The sequence below is a fragment of the Carassius gibelio genome, chromosome A24 (assembly GCF_023724105.1).
Source record: "Carassius gibelio isolate Cgi1373 ecotype wild population from Czech Republic chromosome A24, carGib1.2-hapl.c, whole genome shotgun sequence".
NCBI classification, from domain to species: domain Eukaryota; kingdom Metazoa; phylum Chordata; class Actinopteri; order Cypriniformes; family Cyprinidae; genus Carassius; species Carassius gibelio.
In genome coordinates this window covers 3,133,442-3,159,415 of record NC_068394.1, presented here as the reverse complement: position 1 = coordinate 3,159,415, position 25,974 = coordinate 3,133,442, and the positions used below count along the sequence as shown (strand labels likewise).

The following is a 25,974-nucleotide window of genomic DNA, read 5'->3' as shown; positions in this document are numbered from 1 at the left end:
AAAATGATTGCTTTCTATTATGACATGAATATTTTGTATAATGTAAAATAATCTCAAAAGACAATTTTTTTCTTCTTTTTTTTTACTGTTCTATGTTTTTAGAATATAGAAGAAAAAAAGAAGTAATAATAACGAAGTCTTTGTTTTCGGATATCCCGTTATTCAAATATTTAAATTTTATTTTCATACATAAAGTAAATCGCTATAATAAATAAATACTGCAAAATAAATCACTTCATATACACACGCTATTATTTGACTTTTGTTTTGAAAAACCGAGTCGTGACGTCATAGGGTTGTCCCACCACCAACCTTTGTAGGTTGTGTCTCACATCTATTTTATCTGACACACTGTCGGTAACGAATTATTTTGTCGTTTTAAACCACGTTTTAGCGGTTTTGGTCAGAAAATAGTCATAAGTAGTGTTACATATAAAATTAAAGTCGATATCAACGAACGTTACACGAGTTTTACTCTAATAATCTACGCGATAAAGTGTCACAAGCGTCTCGTTTATAGTCTGTTTGAATCTAAACCTTCTCTCAACCGACATGGACCAACTTCAAGTAACTACAAAAGAAACCAAGGTGAGATTTCCTATCAGTTTTAGTCACGTCGAAATATGTGGAAAACCTCAGGGGAGTGGTAAAATAGGAATTAGTGTACTACAAGGCCTGTAAACCATTATGCTGCCTTTGATGTTTATGTTTGATGTTTATATGATTGTCAACCAATGGGATGCTACATTTCATTATTTCCGACAACAACAAAGCACTTGAATGCGACAAGCTCGTAATGACGTCATCACAAGTGGGGAAATAGGGAATTTTACGATAGCACGTGAAGGGCAGCATTATTATATAACAGAAGGGTGAGTCTGGTCCTCCCTAACATGTGATGAACTGCACCCAGCTGTTTAATCTGCTGCCGAAGTTTATGGGTGAGGTCAACTTCAGCATGTGGACTTTGCAACTCTTGATAAGGACTCGAGTCATCATTTTGTTGGGTTAGGTGGGATGAATAATTATTGCAATACTTAAGACCAGTGTTATTTGTTATACCCTATTATAGTATTTATTAAGATTTTGATTTAGCTTTTTATATTTTCAGTGTTTAGTTTAGGTTTTAGAAAATCTGTTCTAACACTTTTGTAATTCTTAGTTTAATTTTTTTATTTTATTTAGTTTTTGTTTTAGTTTTAGCCATTTGAATGCTTAAAACCTGATAACTGTCACCTGGCCCCTCGTGGGATGCCTACGTTTACTTCACTATATTACAATTAAATCCAAATCTAGTCACGACAAACTATATATCGTTGGAATGGTCTAAGACTTCTAAATAGATATTTTACCAATCTTTTTTGTTAAAAATTATGTAGGAAAAGTAATAGATTAATTTATGGCAAGAGTGCACCCCAAAAACCTACATCATAGCAGTTCTGACCTTTGTCCAAATAAAATGTATTTTTCTCTATCACACTTTAGAAATCATAAAAAATTATATATTACTTGAAAACATAAAATCTCAAAATTCATCCTTTGAAAACCATTCTAAATTCCAACAGTACATTACCATAATAATGGTACATCAAAATCATGTTTTCAGTCATGAATTATACAAATTTTGTTTTTTAACTAATGAGATCTAAAACTGTTTGGTTACCAATATTCTTCAAAATAACTTTTATGTTCACAGAATAAATTAAATAAAAGTTTGGAATGACATGAGGAAATGATGATGGAATTAAAATGTTTGGCACATGTGACAGGACTTTTATTCTGCTTGTCATCTGCTGATGGTGTTAATTGTTATAATGTGAACTTAGCTTCTGGCGATAAAGAGTATCGGTCATTCATGTCTGTGATTTATTTATTTATTTTTCCAGAGCCCGTGGGGTGCTCCTGTCCTGGCACAAGCGCCCTGCTCTCTGGCTGATGTGATGAGTGAGCAACTGGCCCGAGAGCTGCACGAGGAGAATAATGCTTTCCCAGAAATCCCAGAGTGAGTCTCACACACACACCTACATATCCAATTAATAAAACTGTTATGAGTCTAGTAGCCCACTGTCTTTGGTTTGGATTACTTCTTTATATAGAAACAATAGTAATACACGATATAGTCACTTAGTACTGTATTCTCAAAATGTTGTTTGAAGCAAGTTTGCCATAATTTCTGATGGTTTTGTATGCATTTACTTCCCTTTTATTTTTCAGTACCGATCTGGACCTAACCTGCACTCCTGAACCAGAGACATGCAGTGACCTGATGCTGGCCCAGATGCTTCAGATGGAGTTTGATCGCGAGTTTGATACGCAGCTGCGCAGGGAGGAGAGGAAGTTTAATGGAGACAGCAAAGGTAAAACAAGAATTGACATTTAAAAGAATGTATATTTTATTTAAAAGAATGTATTTATATATATATATATATATATATATATATATATATATATATATATATATATATATATATATATATATATTCAGTTTTAACTTGAAGTTGTGACAGAAATATATTACTAATGTACACTATAATTTACTTTTCAGTGTGGTAATAATACAGTTAATTGGTAAATAAGAAGATTACGTTAAGTATCTCAAAGATTTTTCACAGAAAAACTTAGTTGTGCAGCACTTTTTAACCGTTTAGCAAAAAATAAAAGGTACTGTTAAATTGTCATTTTATTACATTTTTAAAAATTGATTGTTAATGTTTTATTCCTTCATTTCATCACCACAGTTTTTGCTTGTAAATTTGTATTAATATTTAATGATATTAAATGAAATATTTAATTTGGCTCTGTTATTAAATTCTTTTTAATAAATTATTAAAATATGAAAGTTTTATAAATTCAATTTATAACACATGTTTTTGATTATTAAGTTTATTAAAACATTGAAATGGAATCAAGAGAAATTAAAATGGGGGGATAGAGAAAAAAAAAAAAAAAAAAATATATATATATATATATATATATATATATATATATATATATTTAATGTGTGTGTGTGTGTTTCATTTCTAGTCTCCATATCCTTTGAGAACTACCGTATGGTTCATCCATATGAGGACAGTGACAGCTCTGAAGATGAGGTCGATTGGCAAGACACTCGCCATGATCCCTACAAAGCTGGTGCTCTTGTTTGTGCCACACTTAAAATCATATTTTAATATGTACTTAGCAGTTCTTTTTTTTTTTTTTTTTACCTGACTGCATTTAATTTATTAATTCAGACAAACCAACAACAACCCCTAAAAAGGGATTTGTTGGCAAAGGCAAGAACATCACTACAAAACATGACGAGGAAGTCTGTGGACGGAAGAACACGGCACGCATGGACAATGTAAGGCTTGGTCACGCTTTATCCAAAATGACATCTTGAATTGTTCTTTTTTCAATCTTTTTCGGACTCTGAATGTGTCTGTGCAGTTTGCTCCGGAGGTGCAGGTGGGAGACGGGATCGGCATGGACCTGAAGCTTTCCAACCAAGTGTACAACGCTCTGAAACGCCACTGTGACAGCGAGCAGCGCCGCAGCGCTCGACTTCATGAGAAGAAGGAGCACTCTACTGCTGTGAGTAGTTTTCCCTTTTAAGAGCCTAACCTACTTTTGTTTTTTTATTTTTATTTTATTTTATTTTTTATTCAGGGTGTTCAGACTCTACAACTGTAGAAGAAATGTAATGTTAAGAACCCAACCTATTTTTATTTAATATATTATTTTTATTTTATTGTAGGATTTTCAGACTCGACACACTGTAGAAGAAATCTGCCCAACCCGTTTTTTATTTATCAGTTTTAATTTTTTCATTTTACTGTTTAATTTCATTGTATTTTAATTGTAGTTTTTTCTATCTTAGGGGTACTAGAATCAACAATAGAAGAAATGTAATGTAAAGAGCCCAACCCATTATTTATTGTTTATTTTTTAATTTTAGTTTCTTATTTTAGAGGTTTCAAACTAAACTCACTGCAGAAGAAATCTAATGTGTCCACTTGTATCTGTTGACTGTACATTTCATGTCCTCTTTTGCTCAGGAACAAGCTGTGGACCCCAGGACCAGACTGCTCATGTACAAAATGGTGAATGCTGGGATACTGGAGAACATCAATGGTTGCATCAGCACAGGAAAAGAGTCGGTGGTTTTCCACGCTAATGGAGGGAGGTGTGTGCTTTGCATCAACTTGCTAAAGGATTACAATGAACACAAGTATGCATTTATTTAAGCAGAGTTAATCTCAATGTGTCTCTTGAAGCTTTGAAGAGAAGATTGTTCCCGAAGAGTGTGTCCTCAAGGTTTTCAAGACCACTCTGAATGAGTTTAAGAACAGGGACAAATACATCAAAGACGACTACCGCTTCAAAGACCGCTTCAGCAAGCTGAATCCTCGCAAAATTATCCGCCTGTGGGCTGAGAAGGAGATGCACAACCTCACCAGGTAATAAACCGATTCAGATCGACAGTGTACAAGACAAAGGTTTGACACACTTGAATATGACAGATGTGACTGTGAAATGTAGGATGAAGAAAGCAGGGATCCCGTGTCCAGAGGTGGTGATTCTGAAGAAGCACATCCTAGTGATGTCATTCATTGGAAAGGACCACGTTCCTGCACCTAAACTGAAGGAGGCTACTCTGAGTGCTGAGGATATGAAGAAAGCGTACTACCAAGTGCTAAATGTGGGTGTACTGAACAACTAGAATAATCACATGAGATTTGCTATTATAAAAAGGGTATTTGGTATTATATTTAGCATTTATCATATTTTAATTTGTGTCAATTTAAATAAACAGAGACGTTACTGTATCCAGATTTTTGTTTCTTCATTACAGTGTTTAATTGTAATGAAAATAATGGTACTATTAAAGATATCATGTTTAATATAATGTATTTTTCAGTTTTAATTTTGGGGGTACAATTTATGATATTTGTTAATATTCACCTCTTAATCTCTGTCTCACAGATGATGCAGAGTCTGTATCAAGACTGTAACCTGGTTCATGCAGATTTGAGTGAATACAACATGCTCTGGCATGAAGGACAGGTTTGTTTTAAGCTCGACCAAACATTTCTTAGTAGTGCATCTGTATACATTCTGCAGAAGGAGCAAAGCTAATCATGTTTTTTATTAACTATGCTACCGTTTAAAACATAAAGTCTCTTCTGCTCACCAAGGCAACATGAATCTGATCAAAAATATGGTAAAAACTTAAAACATCTTTTTAAAATGTAATTCCTATGATTAAAGCTGAATTTTCAGCATCATTAATCCCGTCTTCAGTGTCACATGATCTTCAGAAATCATTCTAATAGGCTGCTGAAGAAACATGATTATCAATGTTGAAAACCGTTGTGCTACTTCATATTTTTGTGGATACTGGGATGTATTTTATTTAAGAATTTTTTATTTAAGAATTTTTTTACATTTTAAATAGGAATGTTTTGTAGCATTATAAATTTATTTTACTGTCCCTTACTGTAGTAGTATTATATATGAAGTATTGTTACTAACCTCATGACACCTTAAAGTCAGTTTGATTATTGATTTTTTTCGTCCTCATGAAGGTGTGGTTGATTGATGTGAGTCAGTCCATAGAGCCCACTCACCCTCACGGTCTGGAGTTCTTGTTCAGAGACTGCAGGAATGTGGCCAAAGTAAGTGTTTGAACCATCTTGTGGTGTAATAAAGAGCTCTAGAATAGCTCTAAAGCTAGGTTGTGATCATTATTGCTATTTTCTTCTCTCCAGTTTTTCCAGAAAGCTGGTGTGGATGAAGCTCTGAGTGTATTTGAGCTTTTCAACACCGTGTCTGGACTGCAGATCAACAGCGATAATGAGGCTGATTTCTTAGCACAGGTCTGGAATTCAGATGTTTGTTACCTGGAGTCTGCCAAATAATATATATAGTACTGTGACCGATATGATGGATAAGATTGTTTATAAAGGGTTCATGAACTGCGTTTTTTTTTTTTTTTTTTATTCATTAGTACTGCTCTCTGAGGTCCACTTATAATGTTAAGATTTTGACATAAAAAAACATAATTCATAAGTAATAGGCTATTTACTGTCCTGTTTTCACTCTGTTTAACTAAGCGTTGTGATTGTAGACTCAGAAGTAATCATCCACTGCTGTGATTGGCCAACAGTTGTGTGTGTTTGACAGATACATCCTTCATATATGGGCACAGATGTGATTTAGATTAAAAACAATAAATACTAAGTACATATCAAATGGTCTTTAATAACAGACAAAGCAACTCACACTGGTGTGGTGCAACATTACCAACAGACACAATATCTTCAGCACTGCATTGTCTTTTAGTTTCAGTATTTTTTTTTGAAAATCCTGTGTCGAATTGTGCTCTTTTTTTTTATTTATTTTTTTTTTTTTTTTTTACAAATCTGGTGAAATGAAGTGAACAAAGGACCAAGTTCTTACTGCCGCGGTCTGGATCTTCATTAAAAATAAAGTTCATTCACACTTTCCTAATGTTGGGACCAGAAGGAAGCTGATGCAAAGAATCTTTTTCCACAGCTTGGCACTGCACCACTTCTTCAAAGCATCTTTATCATCCAGTTTCTGCATAGACCTGCTTTTTCCTCTCTCCTTATTTACACTACATGTTTGAATCGGTGGGCGGGGCTAAACAGGCAGTGGTGTGGAATTAGTGGGCGGGGCTAAACAGGCAGTGTTGTGGAATTAGTGGGCGGGGCTAAACAGGCAGTGGTGTGGAATTGGTGGGCGGGGCTAAACAGGCAGTGATGTAGAATTAGTTGGCGTGGCTAAACAGGCAGTGATGTAGCATTAGTGGGCGGGGCTAAACAGGCAGAGATGTAGCAGTAGGCATTGATCTTCTGCAGTGGTGGGGTTTAGTCAGCCACACTATTACACCATAAAGTGCCACATTGCACAACCTGTTGTTTTGGCAGATTGGCTTTAATATAAGCTGTTTTTGGACTAAAGAATAAGTTTTGAGTTCTGAAACTTACAGGATGTTTTGATAGTACAATGACCTCTTACTGTATATGTCAAAAGATCAAGGGAATTTAGATTTCTCCGTTCATGACCCCTTTAAAAACTGGTTGTTGTATTTTACATTTTTACAGATTGAAGCCCTGGAGAAAAGAAATGAAGACCACGTGCAGAAATCTGGCAAAAAGAAAATCTTCACGGACACCAGTGATGGCAGCCCACCCCAATTAAACACTGATGATGATTAACAGGAGCACAATAGTCACATTTAAAAAAATAAAGGAGAGAAATCCCTCCATTCACAAATAAGACGTGGAATGGGATGAACATCCATGTCCATGTGAAATACTCACGCCATCCTTTCTGCTGTTAACACGTTTGCTCGGCGTTGAAAGTGACACGTGATCATTTGAGACATCAAGCATAACCTGACATTTTTAACAGACAGTTTTGGATGATGGTTAAAAACGGGGAAAAAAGAAAAAAATATTTATAAGGAAACCAGTAACTACAGAGAATTGTGTGGTGTTAAAAACTGTCTCCTTTCACAATAAGAGCAAGCAGAGAATAAAGATCTCCTGAGGATCTCTGAACGGGTGTGTTGATTTGAGCTTCAGTAATGAACAGAACTCAGGACATTGATCCAATCTGTTCATCATAAAAATGACAGCCTGGGTTTTTATGTGAAATCATTTTATTGCCAAGATGACTATTGTAGATTTGTGGTTTTTGAAATCTATTGGAAAATCAAATAAAGATGCAATTAAACTGCTGAATGGCATGCTTGGAGTTGTTCTTACACTAAAATAAAGTTTAAAGGAATAGTTCAGCCAAAAAAAAATTATTGGCTGAAATGTTAGTCACCCTCAGGGCATCCAAGATGTAGATGAGTTTGTTTCTTCATAAGATTTGGAGAAATGTAGCATTACATCAGCTACTCACCAGTGGAACATCAGAATAAGAGTCTTATTTTCATTCCGAGTGAACCATTGCTATAAAGCAGGGTTCCTCAAATCTTGCCCTGGAGATCCAATGCACTGCAGAGTTTAGCTCCAACCCTGATCAGAGTCACCTGCCTGTGATTTTCTAATGATCCCAAAGACGTTGATTGGCATTGATTAGCATGCTCAGGTGTGTTTGATTAGGGTTAGAGCTAAACTCTGCAGGAAAGTGGATCTCGAGGTCCAGATCTGAGGACCCCTGCTATAAAGAAACAACGTAGTTCTGAGTATCCTTGGCGACTTTAGAGCCCTCTAAAGGTAAGTGAGTGGAATTCACTCTTGGAAATATATCAGTGTCGTAATTGTGATACCTGCACACGTGCATTTGTTTCTGACGTAAAAGCAATTCGCCTTACGTGGAATTTCCTTTATTTTACTGTCTATGGGAATTTCATGCTTGCTCACTAAACTTAAACCCTGACAGGTTGCCAGGTTTTCACAATAAAAGCCCCTCCCAATTGCTATTGAAAACTAGGCCAATCGCGGTTCGAGGGAAATAAAATTCACATTAAGTATCACATTATTGGGGTCCCTTCAATCTGTGGACATGTACAACAACCCGCGTCAACAGTATTAATGTATCCCAATTCCGCGTGAAAACTCCAGACTTGGCAACACTTGTCCAGAACAGACGTTTTTGGTTCAGCGCGGAAAAGAAACAAAAGCCATTACTTTATTAGAAGTTTATTTTTATTTTATTTATTTTTTTACTATTATTTCATATATATTTCATGATTTTATATATATTACACACTCTAGTTCTATTTTAACAGAATAATTTTGTATTTGAGTTTAACGGAATATTTGTTATCATATGACGGGAAGTTGGAACTAAAAGATGAGATGACAGCTGAATGTGTTGAAATGTTGTTTTGGCCATTGTTTCATAGCCTACTTGCTTTAAATATTATACATAAAAGGGTCATTCCATTCCAAAGGTCAGTTGCATTGCTGGTTTAGTTAACTAAAACCAAAAAGAAGTTAACGTTACTTAAAAATGTAACCGAAATAAAATCAAATATGAAAAATCTTCAACTTAATTTATCTCTGCTAGTCGCAGCATTTATTTTCACATTATGCATTTTAAAAAAATAGACATTAATATAAACACAAAAAAAGAGAAAAAAAAACCTATAATAGTATATAAATAATGCTAAAATAACACTGGGCAGAAGTTATTAATATCTAAAAATTGTTTTTTTACCTCATTATGAAATTGTTATTTACAATTTTATACTAAATATGACATTTCTATCATTTAATAATAATTTCTATCATAATGTTTAGATGGTTATTTTGTTTGCTGTGTTATTCCCAGCGCTGCAACTGGAGAACATGTAAACAAAAACAGAACAAAACGTCAATCGAAAAGATTTTTTGCTGATTCATCTGGTACTCTTCCTTCAGTCAACATAAAGTGCACATCCTTCCTTCATGTCAGATGTTTTAAAAACAAAACATAGAAAAGTAGGTCTGATGCATCTGCATTTTGGTCTGTTTTTGTTTACATGTTTTTGTTCCTTTTCTTGTCTTTCATATAAAAAAAACACGCTGGCTATGTGTTCGGTACTAACTTAGACTTGTCACGGTACTTGTATAACCCTTTACTCTATTCTACAAAATACTATATGGTAATATATTCCCAAATATTAAAAAAAAGTTGTCTTGGATGCATTAAATATATTTGCATGTAACTTTTAAGTCCCTAAGACTAGTTCCAAAAAAAGAAAAGGAAAAAAGAAGCTTGCGAAACACTGCATTTAAGGGAAAGTTAATAAAGGTGTACCATAATTATTTTTTTTCTTCCCCATTCCTCAAACATGTATGCCTGAGAATGTGAACAGTAGATTAGCCTATATATCTCCATATGTGTGATTATTTTCCCATGACAAAAAATGACTAGTAGGACAGTGTGTTTGTGTGTTATCAGATTACAGCCTGTCTCATCTTCACCCTATCTAAGCTGCATATTCAGCTAATAACTTTAATTACTCTGTTATTATGCTTTCTAGAAATCCTGTGACTTTTACATTGTCCTACTTCTCTCAGTTATTACTCCCATAGACAAAATAGAGCAAAAATTGAGACCTGTAGCTCTATACTGTTAACTTATTTTATTTTTTTAGAAGTAACAATTTAGATATGTAACATTACTGAATTCCATAAGCTCTAATATCTGCGCAATAAAAACAAGTTACTTTTACAATGCCTATATACAGTTGTGAAGTAGAGTACCTACTCAAATTATTGACCAGTTTCACATTTTATACCACACAAAGATACTTTAAAGGCATTTAAATCCAGAGCACTAATGCCTTTCAAATGAAGCATTTTTATTTTTTAAAGGCATTGCATTGATTTGAAAATTAACACGCACACAAACGAATGCATAATAATGCTTTGTGATATGGTGTGTGTGAATAGATATGAGATTTACATCAGGTCAAAGCAACCAAACTAATACCAAGCAATGTCACACACCCATGAGCAGAGAAGACCGTTTTAATGTCTGCCAAGTTTTAATATAGTTTTAGCTCTACATAGATTTCTGTCTGTGAGACCAACACATCTGTGCATATTTTCATGGAAACTGTGTTTATTATTTCTTTGTTTTCGGTGACAAGCCATGTATGGAAGCCCTGCCCATTTCATCTATGTGAGCTTGGCTCGTATCTCTCCCCCTCAAACCACTTCTGTGCTCGACCTGATGACATCTGCTGTTTCCTGTGACATCAAGTAGAACAAGACTACTGCATGAAGCAGTGAGAGAAATAGAAGACATGCAAATCTGAAAGAAGAGTATTGAAATCGATGAATCATAGTATAATAATGGCCTTTAGTAAAAAGAGTCAGAAGACCTACATTTCAACATTCAGGTTTGACCTGAAGTCTTCAGCAGCATTGCAGACTCCACTGGATGTGTCGAGGAGAACAGTGAATGGATTCAAACCATCGAACCGAGAGCAGAGCTGTCAGGAATCAGGTGAGAGTGATTACATGTTACTAATTCCCATAGATGAGTCCTCTTTAAACCACTTTTAACTTCATCATGTTTAAACTTTTTTTTTTTTTTTTTTTTTTTTTAAGTCTCTTATGCTCCAAGACTGCATTATTTGATTTAAAAAAAAAATATTAAAAAAACGGTAATATTGTGAAAATGTACGATTTAAAATAACTTTTCCTATTTGAATATATTGTAAAAATGTCATTTATTCATGAATAAATATTTATTTATATTTTCAGCGTCATTACTCCAGTCTTCAGTGTCACATGACCTTCAGAAATCATTCTAATATGCTGATGTAATGCTCAAGAAACATTTGAGTATCAATAATGTGTGCTGCTTATTGATCTCTCTCTATCTATTAAATGTTAATGCAGGGTAGAATGTGGGTTTGGAAATGGATTTGTATAAATTGCATTCAGACGGTTTCATTTATACCTGTAGCCAATCACAGAGGCCTGCTGTGTCTAACTAGTTAATTATATGCCAGATTTCATTACCCCCTCCCCATCCCATTGCAAGTCACATGACTGATGAGCCATATCTATAGGTACATGTCTTGTTTAAATTTGTGAGTTTGTGTTTCAAACAGCCAGCTGTAGTTCAGGAGTGTGTAATTTTCTGAGTTATTTTAGTTTTGCCTTCAGTTAGATGTTAATGCGTTGCTAACCATTTAAGGTTCAGCCACAATCAGCGAGGTCTTACAGGAGAAATGAGGTACTTGTGAATATGGAGTATCCATATTGTGGTTTAAGGAGCAGAACTACTTCAGTCTGTGTGTGTCAGTAGATTCTCCTTCTGTTCTCCAGGTGCAGTAGCTGAGTTTTTGGATCCCCAGCAGGAGGTTGTGGCTTGTGTTGGAGCAAGCGCTCGACTGCACTGCCGCTTCAGAAGCTCTGGGCCGGTGGCTTCCTGCTGGATTCATGACAGTGAAAAGGTCTGAGCAGTTTGTGAAGTGGAACACCTGTTTAATTAATGTGATTCTTCACACCTGTGGTTCCTATGGTAGGACACCTGTGTGGACCTAAGAACTGACTTCATGAGTCCACCACAACACACCAGTTTATTTGAAAGTCATTGAACCGGGATAAATGGAATTAGAGGGGAAGAAAAAGCTTGTTTTTATATTCTCAGTGTGCACGTTTCTCATTAGGTTGTGTTGGAGGGACCGCGAGTGTGTGTGACGAACACCAGCAGTAGCAGCACCCTTGTTCTCTCTAAAGTCCTTCCTGTAGATGTGGGAAGTTATTCTCTTTTTGTTTGTAACCGAGGAGGCATCGCTCACTGGACCATAAGCCTCAGAGTCATTGGTGAGAACTTTCAAATCTAGATTGCTTTAGTCCTTAGTCAGCGTATATATGTTGGGATTGCATAACTGGCAGTAGTCAAATTGTCTTGTTCTCACTTGTTATTTTAGTACCATTTTTTTCTCCTTAGCTTTTTTACTTCGACTTTTTTCCATTTTTAGGCCAAGATTTAGAAGTTATGTACTTGTCATTTTTAATAATTTTAAAATGTGTGTATATATATATTTTCTGAATTGGCTTTTTAAAATGGTTTTAGAAGTGTTTTTTTTTTTTTTTTTTTTTCCTTTAACAAATTTTATGTAACCAATACATTTTTGCTTCTCATTGTCTTTTTTTTTTCTCATTCTTTTCATGAAAATTCATTTTGTACAAAATGCATACAAATCAATTGTCTTCGTTTCTCTCCAGATCGTCCAGACCCTCCAGCCTCGTGTCCGTTCGTGTCACAGCTGACCCACACATCTCTGGTTCTGTCCTGGTCTGGGCCGTGTTTTGACGGAGGTTCTGCCATCACCGGTTACATGGTGGAGTTTCAGAGGCTGGACAGATCCAAACCCGGCGACTGGACTGAGCTCATTAACCAGTGTCCGAACACCTCGTACCGGGTCCACTTTGGTCTTGACCCGCAGGGACAGTATCTCTTCAGAGTACGAGCCTATAACGCAGCGGGAGTCAGTGATCCCAGTGAGGAGTCAGACTGCATTGAGATGAACACTGCAGGTAGACAGATGCCAAGTTTTAAACCATTTAAATACCTGCAAAATGTGCGCACACAGCTGTTATAAAATTATAATTGTATTTCTGAAGCTTAAATATTTGTGTAAAAAGCTTTATTACTTTTTGGGCAGTATTAAGTATATACAGTGCAGTAAGAATGCAAGTGTTCCATTTGGAAGTTAAGTGTTACTCAAACAAGAGATTAAAGCCAGATTAATGTTACAGGTGAGCAACAACAGGAAGTGACCTCATGTGTGGAGGTTGTGTCTGACACCACACACAAAGCCAGGGATCATTATCACGTCCATGAAAAACTAGGAGTGTGGGTATAAGTCTATTCATAAAATCAGATCTAAAACCGATCTTTAGTTTAAACCATCATCTTATACCTCCGCAGGGGGAAGTTTGGGGAGGTGTACAGGATGACCCATAAGCAGACGGGTCGGGTGTGTGCTGGGAAATTCTACCGGGCCCGTGTCTCCAGAGAGAAAACCGCAGCGCGTCAAGAAATCAAACTGATGAAAGAAATCCACCACCCGAAGCTGGTGCAGTGTCTCGCAGCCTACGACACCCCGTCTGAGATTGTCATGATTATGGAGTAGTGAGTTAAAAATATTAAACCCATATGATCTATTTGTTTCTGTTTTTTTAAGTAACACATGATAGCTTTTCAAATATACACACTATCTTTTAAGTGTTCTCTGGATCTGTTATGCATTAACTTCTCTTATCCTTTAACATTCAATTTAACTTAAAATTTAAGGGAAATATCAATATTGAAAAATGCATTTAATTTAACTGCTAGAATGCTCCTCATATGATGAACATTTTCAATTTTAGAAGTGGTCTAACAAGTTATTTAATTTTAAAGCGAAAGTTACTTTTGTTTTTTAATCCAAACTTGTGTACAAATGAAGCCAGCATGCATTTCTAACCTGTAATCGTTCGGCCTCATTCAAGTATTGCAGGTGGGGAGTTGTTTGAACGGATCGTAGATGAGAATTTCGAACACACCGAACCCAACAGTGTGAACTACATGCGTCAGATCCTGGAAGGAGTCCAGTATATTCATAGCAAACGCATTGTTCACCTCGACCTGAAACCAGAGAACATTGTCTGTGTGAACAGCGCTGGGACGCTCATCAAGATCATTGACTTTGGATTGGCCAGCAAACTGGGTGAGTCAAATTTTAGTTGAAGTACCAAAATGGTGTATCCGCATAATTTTTATGCTCAAACTTAAGACTAAGATCTGCACAATTAAGTTAAATGCAAGTAAACGCTTGTTTCCTTAACAAAATCGGAGCCTTTTTAATTAAAATCAAATTACTCTTTGGTTTGTTTCAGTATGCACACCAGTAATTTAAGACTCATTCATAAGTTACTGAAATGTCCTAATTGAGCTATGGCCTAGTCCTGTCTGTGAAACTAGGACTTTATTGCCTTAAAGTTACTCGAAGGAACTAAATTGAAGACCGTGGACCTGTAGAAACCCTGCAAAAAATTGGTTTGGAAAAAATCCAACTTTTTTTATTTTGCATAGCTTTATTTCTATTACATTCCCGTTCAAACAAAGCGAGACAAACTGCAGTACATTCATCCCTGTCTTTGTGTTATGTTGGGTTGTGGTTGGGGAAGAGCCACATGAGATGTCCCTTTGAGCATTCCCACTGAATCCGGATCAGACTTCCAGATGTTAATGTTTTAAATTCCAGAACCGGCTCTCCACACTGGTGGCAGGTTCTGAACAGTCCCGTCAAACTGGATTTGTTGACCACCCATTTTGTTTCCTTCGGGTCTACTATCCCTCCTGTCATTGAACTGGGATCAGATGCTGTATCAGACAAAGATCTCATAGCATTTAAGCGTTCCTCCAATCGCAGGGTAGTCTGTGCGAGTTCATCCTACAAGACCGAAAAATAATCAGTAAGCAGTTTGGAGTGAATTATTGATCCTAAACTTTTATATTAAAAAAGGATATTTAACGCTTAAATGTTCATAGACAAAGTACCCTTGTGTGCATTCCTTTGCAAAATTAGCATTTTTATAGAGGAAAGGAAAAGCAGCTAACAAGTGTCCAGCATACATTAATGCCATGGTAGGCATTTCTAAACTTTCCACTCGTCGGTCCCATTTTTACCAACCTTTCTCTCCTCCCAGAGCACTGCGTAGTCTTCCTCCGTATTTGTGCTCAAAGAGGAACTCTGCTCCATCATGCAGTTTTGTTCCTGGTTGTAACCCATCCTGACATCAGAGTCTGATCCATCCTCCATTAGTCGTTCAGGATGTGCTTGTTTATCCTACATGCCAGAAAATGGGGATGCATGCAAGTTATAATGCAGTTGTGTTCGCCACAACTTTACATTTTAATATAAATTGATATCCAATTGGTCTGTTTCCACAGTTATGAATCAAGTGTGCATTAAAAAGACTAGATTTACTAACTTCCAATTCCAAAATTTTAAAAATCACAAGATTTTCCAAATATAGGCTTGACTACATTTGTTGAATTTCTGCCAGAACATGGAAATTGGTTTATAAACTAACTACAAAGTTGGAATTGAGTGTCAAACAGTTGGAACCAAAATGTTTGCAGGAATTTAAACTTTGCAATAAATTAAGTGCTGCACTGCAAACCAATGCAATTGTGGCACAACCTGGTCACACAACTAGCATATGTGTGCGCACTTACCGGCTGATAAAGCCATAGGGGAGGGACGTCGTAGCCGATCCCACGGACCTCAACGTCTGTGGACTGGGGATCTGGACTAGGCTGAGGTGAATTGCTCCGTGTCACCTATGACAATTCATGTTTCGGATAATTGTATCAGATGCAGTGTAAACCAAATGCACACAAGCTCTAATGGTTTAATGAGTTACAGTTAACTATAGCAAATAACCATTAAAGAGTGTGGCATGGGTTGACTGACCCAACAAACCCTCCATTGTGATGCATTTGTTTTTTTTTTTGTTTTTTTTCCTTAGTAATTCAGGATACTTTATTTTTTTTTTTTTCTTGCCCCAGTTATCTCATTAGCAAAGTGCCCCAATTTACCCGAATTTACAAACCTCAGATTTCAGCGCGGATGTTGACTTCTGCCGTTTTCCTCTCTTTCTCGGAGTTTCACTGGAATTGTCTTGTGAAAGAGGTTCACCACACACCCTTAATAAATGAAAATGACGAAAAAAAAATTAAAATATGAACTCTGAACTACACCTACCTGACCTACACTATATATTTCTGTAAAAAAAGAAATTAAAAGTTTTAAATTGAACTGTTACTGGTATACATTTTACAATAAAATATTAATTTAGTTTCTTTACTCGTAGGGATGCACTATATATATTGGGCACCATATCGGTTTAGGACGATAAATGCTCCACTTCCTGTTATCGGTATCGGGCTGATTAAATGTCTTAAAGGTGATAAATGACAAATGACTTGTTTGCATTATTTATGCAATTTATTTAGTAGTAAGACTTATGATGAAATTTGGTAATGGGAGAGTAAAACCATTTGTAAAATGCGCACTGTTCCAACTAGGCTGCTTGAAGTGTTTGGGATATGTGGCTTTTAATTTTTTTTTATTTTTTTTTTTTTAACAATAGCTGGCACCATACTACTTGATGTTACACCAAACGGTCACCGAAACTGATCACATTTGCTAGGTGTCTGTCTACAGTCCTTGGTATCCATCCCGCAACTAAGATATCTAACCTGTCCAGCAAGAAGAAAGCCAGCTGTGGGTCGCTCTTAAATCCCATGAGATCTCTGAGCTGTCTCCATCGCTCGAAAGCTCCGCCAAGGTTGATGCTAGTTCTTTCGCTAACTCGTTTACTTTCCCGTTTCGTTGACAGGCTCTGTGCGGCTCGAAGCGAAGGTTTCCGTTTCCGTTTAGAACGATCCATAATCCGTGACGACTAGAGGACTGTCTCTAAAACAATCTTCATTTATTGTAACCACTAATCCGCGAACACTACCATTCGCGCCTGACTTTGTTTTTGACGGATGTTACGTAATCACGTAACCGCGCGGTTTCCGACCGAATCCGATCTGTTACTGTCTATGGATCCGCCACACTTAAACGAATCCCCATTCACTACATCAAGCCTTATAAGCCTATGTCGTTTTTGTTAAGACCATTTTAATGTACTCCCCTAGTATTTAAGCTCACTTATATCAAAACGCAGTCATTTAATCAAGTAGCTTTAAAGTGGTTTTAAGTAGTTCTCTCGCGCTTCGTGTGCTTTAAGAATACCAGCACTGCCATCTGTCGACGTGGATCAGCATTACACTCAGTGCATGTCTGTTGGACAATGGACATTTTAATTTCCTTTTTTATTCATTGCAGAAATCTAATTCAATACAGAACATAAAACGGGGGGATGCAGAGAAGAGAAAGGGGGATAAAACTAACTACGATTTACTTAAACCGTTCTATAATATGAAATGTCTTCAGTTTTCTTTTTTCCTCTTTATACCAAAATCAAGGTATAATCAGCTGGTTTCAGGCGTCGAGGGATACTGAACAAGCACAGTATCCCTCGACGCCTGATAACAGCTGATTATACCTTGATTTTGTAACTTTACTATTGTACTTTGATATAACTTTTGTTAACTTGAATAAAACTTGTAATTTATTATTGACAAGTTATGGTCTGCAAGAGTAGTAATTTAAGAGCCGTAAGCAAGAACTGACCACAGGGAAGTCTACTGAGCAAGATGTAAGTATTTTTGAAATGCTTATAGTTTTGTCCAGGGTCGACTTTCCTTACCTACCTGAGAATAATAAAGAAACAGGTAAAAGGTGTATAAATAAAGGAGACACCATAAAACAGAGGATACAGAGCTGTTTTGTAAATTATAACCAATGATGCAGGCATAGCTAGCTAGCAAACTGTAGATGTAGTAACTTGTGTTTAGGGAGGAGCCATGCTCTGTGGCTGCAGTGCATGGTTTTTAGAAACGGTGTATGGATTTTTGTACAGGTTTTAAAAACTTGATTTTAATTATCCGGTCTTGGAATTAAACTGTCAGTATCAAACTTCAAATAACCACTTCTCATATGAGTGACTTTCATTTGCATGTTATGTATATTGTACAAAATAGTTTTTAATTTTTTGCTTTTTCAGAGCCCGGTAAACATCTGATGGTGTTGCATGGGACTCCAGAGTTTGTGGCCCCAGAGGTAGTCAATTATGAGCCTGTAGATATCTCCACTGACATGTGGAGCATTGGCGTCATCTGCTACATCCTGTAAGGACTTAGAATGAAGCAGTTTATGGCCTCCACCTCAATTTCTATTTACTAAATGTGCTCTTTCAATTCTTTATCCACTGTTTCCCAGACTGAGTGGTGAGTCTCCATTCCAGGGAAACAGCGACGCCGAAACCTTAGCTCTGGTTACTGCAGGGGAATGGGATTTTAACCCTGAGGGTTTTGATGACATCACCGGTGAAGCCAAAGATTTCATCCGCAGTCTCCTGAGGAAGGATCCGAGGTAAATGGGAATCGAGAAATTGGCATGGTCACATGCATGTTTATATTCTGCTAATGATCTGTAACAGTGTTGTTTTAGTATAATTGTTTTTTTTTTTCTTATTTTCAGTTTTCATTTAGGTCTATAATATAAGTTATGATTTTCAGTCAACGGTCGTGCAAAATGGTTATGGCAAACTATAAATGGCAAGTGTCACAAATCACTCTTGTTATATTCAGAGTTTATTCCATTTTTACACCCCCTAGAACAAGACTATCATGTGAGGAAGCATTGGCTCATCCCTGGATAGCTTTATTTGAGGAATCGAACTCCAGATCAAATAAATCCCTTAACAAAGACAAGATAAGAAGGTTCCTGGCCCGACAGAAATGGAAGGTATGACATTTTAAATTCCCCTCTGCCGTTTTAGAATCAAGACCTCTGGTGGTTCCTGTTTTTTTTTTTTTTAAATTGATAACCATGCACCCATCGGTTTGGTCTCTTAGAAAACCGGTAAAGCCCTGCTTGCGCTGAAGAGGATGGTTCGCGGCAGCAAATCTGATGCACTGCATTCTCCCATTTCTGTAGATGGTAAGCAGTGTTTAGAAAGCCATTACACATTTATGCAGTTCTCTTGGTTTGCCCTCTTATGATGTCCCTGTCACCTTTTCAGTGAATGCTCTGGGGGAAGAAGCCGAACAAACTGTGGCATCTCTGGAAAAACAGTTGTGGAGTGAACCACGTTTCTATCGAGCCCTGCATGACGTCACGGAGAGCTGCGGAGCCACGGTGCACCTGGCTTGTACAATACAAGGTACAGTTTTGCTTACAATGTTTGGCAAAAAAGCATTTTTGATGTTTTTGAAAATGGGTGATAGCAAACACTTCTGCAAACCTGCAGAAATGAAAATGCATGGCTAATGTGACCGTTTAAAATTGCTGCGTCTTTTCAAAATCCTCCTGCAGTACAACTCTGAAGTAGGGCTTTTTATTGGACCATTGTTTACAGGTTATCCTTACCCTGATGTGGTCTGGCTGTTTGATGATGCAACGCTGGAGAAGACCGGGCGCGTTCAGATGAATTATGATCAGAACGGCACTTGCACACTCACCCTTGCTCAAGTACAACCAGGGGATTCTGGGATTTACAAATGCTGTGCGTCCAACAGCCTTGGGCAGGCACTGTGTTCAGCCAGACTCACCGTGCAACCCTAGAATATCTAATCGATGATGTTGAGTGTGAAGAAAATGGACGATTTCTGAAGTGAAACAATGTTTGGAACCATGTACAAAAATGATGCTGGAAAAAAAAGTGCTTTTAAACGATCCACATGTTTGATGTCACTAGAAGCTGTTGTAATTCACAATTTCTGAATTGTTCTTTTTGTTGGGCTTTAAGTCACCATTTGCTTCACAATCTTAATGTTAGCTTCAGGTTTTATTTCTATCACTTTCCCTGGTTTGAACGTTTTTAGCCACTTACGAATTAAGATTGAGCACAGGTTTTTTTTTTTTTTTTTTTTTTTTCTGCAGCACTTGGGCATGAATTGACTTGTTTAGTTTAAGACAAAGACATTTTTAAAAAGTAACATTTGTACATGCATGTGTAAGTGAAGAATAAATTTTATTTTAAGTTTTATGAAATGTTTTTTTTTTTTTTTGGGAATGGCTAATCCATGAATACATCAGTCGTTTTGTTAATCTGCCTACAATCCCTGACCAATTGGTCTGTTATGGGTTAATCTGACATTCACTTAACTGTGGTCTTCAGGAGGCACTATCTCTTTCAGAGCATGTATACTCTACACCACAATCACTGTCAAACCCTTTTCTACTGAAAATAACCTTCACTGGGTTTAGAAAAGTAAATGGCATTGCAACAACCAAATATGACACTTTAACAACTGCCTTAAGAACAAGTAGTAGACCGTATATTGCAGATCTATTAAAAGTTCTCAACGTGTTTTCTGTAGCTAATCTATTTGAACTGCATAAGAACTGGAACTGGCTCATTTGCTTATGAAGATTACAGATGTTTGAAACACAGTACATGACGCAAGCCTTTCTCAGGGTGAAGATTTGATTTCTTCTGGACTCTTCTGAATCCGCTGCTGTAAGAGACTCCAGGCTTTCAACACCTGGGGAAACATGCACGCATTTAATGATTGGTTGCATGTTTTGAGGTTAATAAAGCCCCCCATCCATCGAGTCTGTCGTGGACTGGCGTGTGTACCTGTCTCTGAGTAACGTCAGGTTCCCACAGTGTGCACAGCACTACGTTAGCATGTTCTATCAGCTTTGCATTCGTCCACTGGCTCTTCAGTCTCCTTAAGGCATCTTCCTCCTTCACACCGTCACGCTGGACTATACGCTTCACTGCCTGAGACCGAGAGAGCGAGTTAACACATCTAGAATGCCCTAATATTGTTACATGTATAGCAGGATGAAAGAAAGATGCACAATGAAATATTTAATCTATATCAGGCTTTGTTTTTAATTTTCAAAATGCTGTTTTTATTTTTTATAATGTTTAAATCCCTGAATATGGTCTCAGGCCTTTCGACCTCACAGTATAAAAATAAACAAATAACAAATGTCTCTATATTAAAGCTTTAGCACCTCTTCCTCTGGGATGGTTGCCACCCAAACCTCATGCACCAAGTATGTCCATCCCGCCTCCAGCAACACGGCCGCATCCACCACGCAAACACGCTTCCCTGAAAACAAGAAGTGAGATTTAACCCCACTTGAAACAGAAAAAGTCCAGATAGAGCATGAGCTGAGAGTGATAAATGCTTCACCCTGTTCTTTTGCATGTTTGATTTTTGTTTTCACCAGCAGGGCAATCTCAGGCCACACAATATCTGTCAGAGCTTTCAGACGATCCTAAAAAAAAAAACGCATAATGTAAACAGGACGGAAGATGTGTTCTGGTTTCAATTATATTTATCAGTGGAGTTAAATTACCTGGTTACCAAATACTTTTCCACCCAGTACTCTTCTGTTGATGGTCTTATCCTCATTAAGAATATCTGATGGCAAAAGAAACCCAAAAAAACACTTACATTTTTCAAATTTTCTCTAGGGGATAAGTGCAGGCCAGTTATAAACTCAGATCCATTCGGTGACTATACACATCTCCTCTCTGTACCTGGGCCGAACTCCTGGATGACCTTATAATAGGCGGATGTTCCCGGCAGGTAGGCCTCGTGACCGAGCTGATCACAGTCAATCCTCACAGCGCCGAGAGCCTCCAGTCTGTGTGCTATAGAGCTCTTTCCCGACCCGCTGCCGCCCGTCAGACCAATCACATACGGATCCAGAGGCAGATCTGGCTGTGGCTGTTTTTGAACAAATAAATGCAACCTTGGTGAGCAAGAAAATCTTACCTACCCCATACTTTTGAATGGTACTTTATATGACTAAATACATCATCTAAAAAAGAATGGCAATGGAGAAAGCAATAGCAGCTGAGCTAAACCATGCATCACATGACCAACATGCACATGACTGAATGGTCCTCATTAAATTACACAGCAGTCATAATGCCATGATTCTTTAAATGAATGTCTGAGCGCCCATTGCTAAGGAAGAGAAGACAAGTTCTGTCACTCTTTTTGCTAAACAGATGTTTTTTGTGCTTAATTGCTTTCTTTGTAACAATTCATCCTGAATTAGAACATAATATATATATTAAGTCCTCATGGAAAAGTCTTCTTTCCAATAATAACACAAAGTTAAATTCGCCTCGTCATGTTTACAAAGACAAATATAAATATGGACCGTTATGGACAAATGCATGAAGTGCATTATGTGATTGTGGAATTGTAAGTACTATAAATTAAGATAAATGTTCGTACAGATGGATGTTTGAGAAGCGTGCCCAGCAATCTTGTTCTCAGGCTGGAGGAACTGATCTTCTCCTCCTCGATGTCAGCATGATGGGCATCTTTCAACAGCTGGATCTCGTACAGAACCAGTTCAGCCAATCCCTGCACAGAAAAGACCACTTAATCTCATACTAATGGTGAAGCATTAACAACAGCAAAGTCCAAACGCACTCGGGTCACTTTGGTCACGAGCACACTGAAGTCACACGGATAATTAAGTTCAAAGATCACACATGTCTAGTTTATGACTTACCGAGGATTAAACCTTTCCATATTAAACTTCACGAGAAAGATAAGCTTTATACAGAATTTATTTGATTAAAAAATACACTTAAAGCTGTAATATTATGAAATATTATTACAATTTAAAATAGCTGTTTTCTGTTTGAATATATAGTAAAATGTAATTTATTCCTGTGATGCGCAGCTGAATTTTCAGCATCATTCCTCCAGTCTTTAGTTTCACATGATCTTCAGAAATCATTCTTACATGCTGATTCGCTGCTTAAGAAAGATTTATGTTGAGAAACCTTGATCCTTTTTTTTTTTTCAGGATTCTTTGATGAATAGAAAGTTCAAAAGAACAATGTTTATTTGAAACCGAAATCTATTTAGTAAATATTTTTACTGTCACCTTTGATCAGTTTAATTCATCCTTGCTTAATAATAGTATTAAGCTCTTTGAAAAAATTCTAACTGACCCTGAACTTTTGAAGGACTGTATATATTTGTTTTGCTAACATAACCACAGTTTAAGTGTCCGAATACATTTTGAACTACTGTATGGTTGTGGTTCTCTGGTCTAACTGTAAAAATTTTATAGGCGTCGGATGACAACCAATAACATCCTCACATTTTCCGCACGCTTCCTGTTGACAGCTTCACCCCCTTTCCTCGTCTCCTCACTGACCACAATGCACTGCAGCTCAGGGTCGCTTATGGACGGGCCGAAGGGCTCGGAGAGAGGAACGATTTCGTACTTGAGCGATGGTTTTACATCGTTCAGAAAGTCCTGGAGCTTCTGCACTCGCTGATAATACGGCTCTATCAACTCCTTCAAGACCTTATCTACACAAAAAGCAGAACACATTTAAGAAATTACTACAAAAATAGACCTTTTTTTTGCAGTTCAAACTGTTTTGACACATTTCCAAGTCGTTATCAGTTGAAAACAATGGTGGCAAAACGTCTCAAAATCTACTACACATTCGTCCAACCACCACATAGATAAACTTTTAAAGCTTCTTTAGAGCTTCTTTGAACAGATTTAGCATGTCATCACTTGCTCACCAATGCATCCTCAGCAGTGAATGGGTGCCGTCAGAATGAGAGTCCAAACAGCTGATAAAAACATCAAAATAATGCACAAGTAATCCACAACACTCCAGTCCATCAGTTCATGTCTTGTGTTCATAGGAAACAAAACCATAAAGACATTTTTTTATAAATGTTTAATCAGCTGTTTTAACTCCCATTCTGACGGCACCCATTCACTGCAAAGGATCCATTGGTGAGCAAATCTGCTCCAATGAAGGAACAATTTTCATTGTTGGCTGAACTATTCTTTCAAAGCTTTCTAGAGGGTCCCCACTTACTTTTTAGTAGTTCCTGGTCACACACGCCAATGACAAAGCGTCTGTTGGCCATCAGACAGGAAATATTCAGCAGAGTCTTGTGTGCCCCATGCAGACGGTCAAAAGTGCCGCCAACCACCACATCACTGAATGTCTCTAAAGGTTTTAATTGTGCACGACTTCCTCCTCTATCATCATCTTCCTCGACTTCTTTTAGTCGTGGGTACAAAAGCACCGATGAGAGACTCGGGTTGCAGTCATAGCAGTAGCCCGTGTACTTCTGCAAGCACTGGGTGACCAGCGAGGACTGGCCTGAATCCTGAATAGGGAAATCTGTGAGCACAACTTCTGGCGAGTGGGATAGCGTCTGTGGGGTGGGAAAAGGACCGTTGTTTCCTCTCAATGCCGCCGATTGGGTGCGGACATTACTGAGCAGCACCCTGACGTCAAGGTGCGCACAAATGTCAGCAGCATTGCTGTAAAGGCGGGAGATGAGAGTGCAGAGATCCACCAGGGGTGGGATGTAGACGGGCCGCACCTGCCCACCTGTGCTCAGGTTGAGACCGGGGTGCAGATGGACGTACAGTGTGCGCTCGACCACCTGGGCAGCAGACGTGAGGACAGGAGCGATGCGGAGAGGGAGGACGTGTAACGGAGATGTAAGGACCAGGATACCGGTGCTGAACATGGACATGATTGACAGCTGATGGTGACTTTCTGATCTTAGACACTGAAAGATATAATACAGATCTGATTCAAATTAACACATTATTTATGCAGTTCAGTAAAGAGATACTTATGAAAATGTATATCTTGAATGCAATTTATATGCACAAAAATCTGCCAAATAAATAAATGTAAATAAATATACAATTATTTACATATCGCAACTTTAAATTGTTTTAAGTAGGCTACTTGTAATTTGTAAGTAAACACATGCATATTTTTCTACCTTGAATTTTCTACCTCCTACCTGAGTTTTGCAATTTGCACACTGATTAAACTGTGTTGCATGAATAAAACCTGTCAAAAATAACTCTAATAATTAAAATAAAATGAATCTATAAAAAAAATAACTCCCAAATGAATCATGATAATTTTTATTAGAATAGTTCCATAAAACATGAGAGAGAGAAAAATCTGTAATAATTGGAATGATACAAATTTTGATTAATTCAATAAAAACTGGTAAAAAGAATCTTTTAAAATATAGCTCTTATATGTGTCATGCAAGTCAATGAAACGTGACAAAAAATGCCATAATAATTAGAAACACGAATTTTCATTCAATAAAACATGACACAAATTACCTTAATAATTACAATAGAATAGGATAGAAGAGACATATTGTTCTCAGTTGAGAAACTTTTGATTAAAATCCAATAAACATAAAAAATAATTTAAAATAAGGCGAAAAATAAAAGATTAGAGGAATTTCATACACATGCAGAGAGACTACATTGAATGCTTTATTTATTTACAGCAACTACGGACGTTGAAAAACAGTTAATTTTCTTATATCTATCCTTAAATAATTCCCGTTTGTTCCCAAAACAACAAAGTTGATCCGGAACAACATACTGTAACGTCAGACTACTATGAGCAAAACCTAACGTTACCTGAGTATACTCTGCCGCTCAGGATGTTGAAAAATGCTAAATGTGGAATATTGTTGCAGAAGATAACTGTCTGGTATCAGTCTTCGTCATAATGACTATATAAAACACTAATGTTTTGCTCAGCAAAGCGAACTCACGTCCAGTTGACCTAGACGGCCATGTGCAGGAATACTGACTGGTGATTGGCTAACAGACAACAGAGGGAGTTCCTTCCCGAATGAATCATGGGAAATGTAGTTTAGCGCCTTTCACTTCCTCGTCAAACATTAACATTTCTCATCTTATCTTAGAGCACATTTTAACACATTTTACATAAGTGCCTCATGTTTTGTGTCAACAATTTGTTTTACGGTTTACATAACTGCATGATATTGTACAGTAAGTTTTTCTGTACCAGATATAATGAA

At 37.1% G+C, this 25,974-nt stretch overlaps 4 protein-coding genes and 1 long non-coding RNA gene across 6 annotated transcripts; 2 read left to right on the top strand and 3 right to left on the bottom strand.

The window, feature by feature from the left end:
* The first annotated feature begins 289 nt into the window (after nt 1–289).
* On the top strand, nt 290–7,751 carry LOC127945934 (serine/threonine-protein kinase RIO3-like). The gene is made up of 13 exons (XM_052542134.1): nt 290–588; nt 1,887–2,002; nt 2,215–2,357; nt 3,025–3,132; nt 3,234–3,343; nt 3,430–3,573; nt 4,038–4,165; nt 4,257–4,439; nt 4,522–4,681; nt 4,966–5,046; nt 5,568–5,657; nt 5,751–5,858; nt 7,110–7,751. The coding sequence occupies exons 1-13, from the start codon at nt 553–555 to the stop codon at nt 7,221–7,223; spliced, it is 1,521 nt and encodes a 506-aa protein (XP_052398094.1). The 5' UTR covers nt 290–552; the 3' UTR covers nt 7,224–7,751.
* Nucleotides 7,752–10,552: 2,801 nt separating this feature from the next.
* On the bottom strand, nt 10,553–10,978 carry LOC127945956 (uncharacterized). Its single transcript, XR_008150983.1, has 2 exons — nt 10,839–10,978; nt 10,553–10,764 (listed from the first exon to the last, which is right to left on the bottom strand). It is a non-coding gene; the product is annotated as an uncharacterized LOC127945956 (long non-coding RNA).
* On the top strand, nt 10,758–20,130 carry LOC127945926 (myosin light chain kinase, smooth muscle). Of its 2 annotated transcripts, none has more exons than XM_052542119.1 (13): nt 10,758–10,959; nt 11,790–11,917; nt 12,134–12,290; nt 12,696–13,007; nt 13,230–13,326; nt 13,402–13,605; nt 13,965–14,182; nt 18,138–18,261; nt 18,353–18,505; nt 18,751–18,880; nt 18,991–19,075; nt 19,158–19,298; nt 19,494–20,130. In XM_052542119.1, the coding sequence occupies exons 1-13, from the start codon at nt 10,788–10,790 to the stop codon at nt 19,697–19,699; spliced, it is 2,127 nt and encodes a 708-aa protein (XP_052398079.1). In that variant the 5' UTR covers nt 10,758–10,787; the 3' UTR covers nt 19,700–20,130. The 2 variants fall into 2 exon arrangements, with proteins under 2 accessions (XP_052398079.1, XP_052398080.1); XM_052542120.1 differs by lacking the exon at nt 10,758–10,959 and adding an exon at nt 11,505–11,697 and having other exon boundaries at nt 11,770–11,917.
* Nucleotides 14,513–17,136, bottom strand: LOC127945948 (uncharacterized). The gene is made up of 5 exons (XM_052542161.1): nt 16,723–17,136; nt 16,074–16,167; nt 15,697–15,801; nt 15,149–15,304; nt 14,513–14,908 (listed from the first exon to the last, which is right to left on the bottom strand). Exons 1-5 carry the CDS (start codon nt 16,911–16,913, stop codon nt 14,618–14,620), a joined length of 837 nt encoding a protein of 278 aa, XP_052398121.1. The 5' UTR covers nt 16,914–17,136; the 3' UTR covers nt 14,513–14,617.
* On the bottom strand, nt 20,092–25,749 carry LOC127945930 (bifunctional coenzyme A synthase-like). Its single transcript, XM_052542128.1, has 10 exons — nt 25,568–25,749; nt 23,970–24,678; nt 23,228–23,442; nt 22,345–22,476; nt 21,636–21,825; nt 21,452–21,516; nt 21,286–21,370; nt 21,104–21,201; nt 20,718–20,864; nt 20,092–20,622 (listed from the first exon to the last, which is right to left on the bottom strand). The coding sequence occupies exons 2-10, from the start codon at nt 24,640–24,642 to the stop codon at nt 20,551–20,553; spliced, it is 1,677 nt and encodes a 558-aa protein (XP_052398088.1). The 5' UTR covers nt 24,643–24,678; nt 25,568–25,749; the 3' UTR covers nt 20,092–20,550.
* Nucleotides 25,750–25,974: the final 225 nt, after the last annotated feature.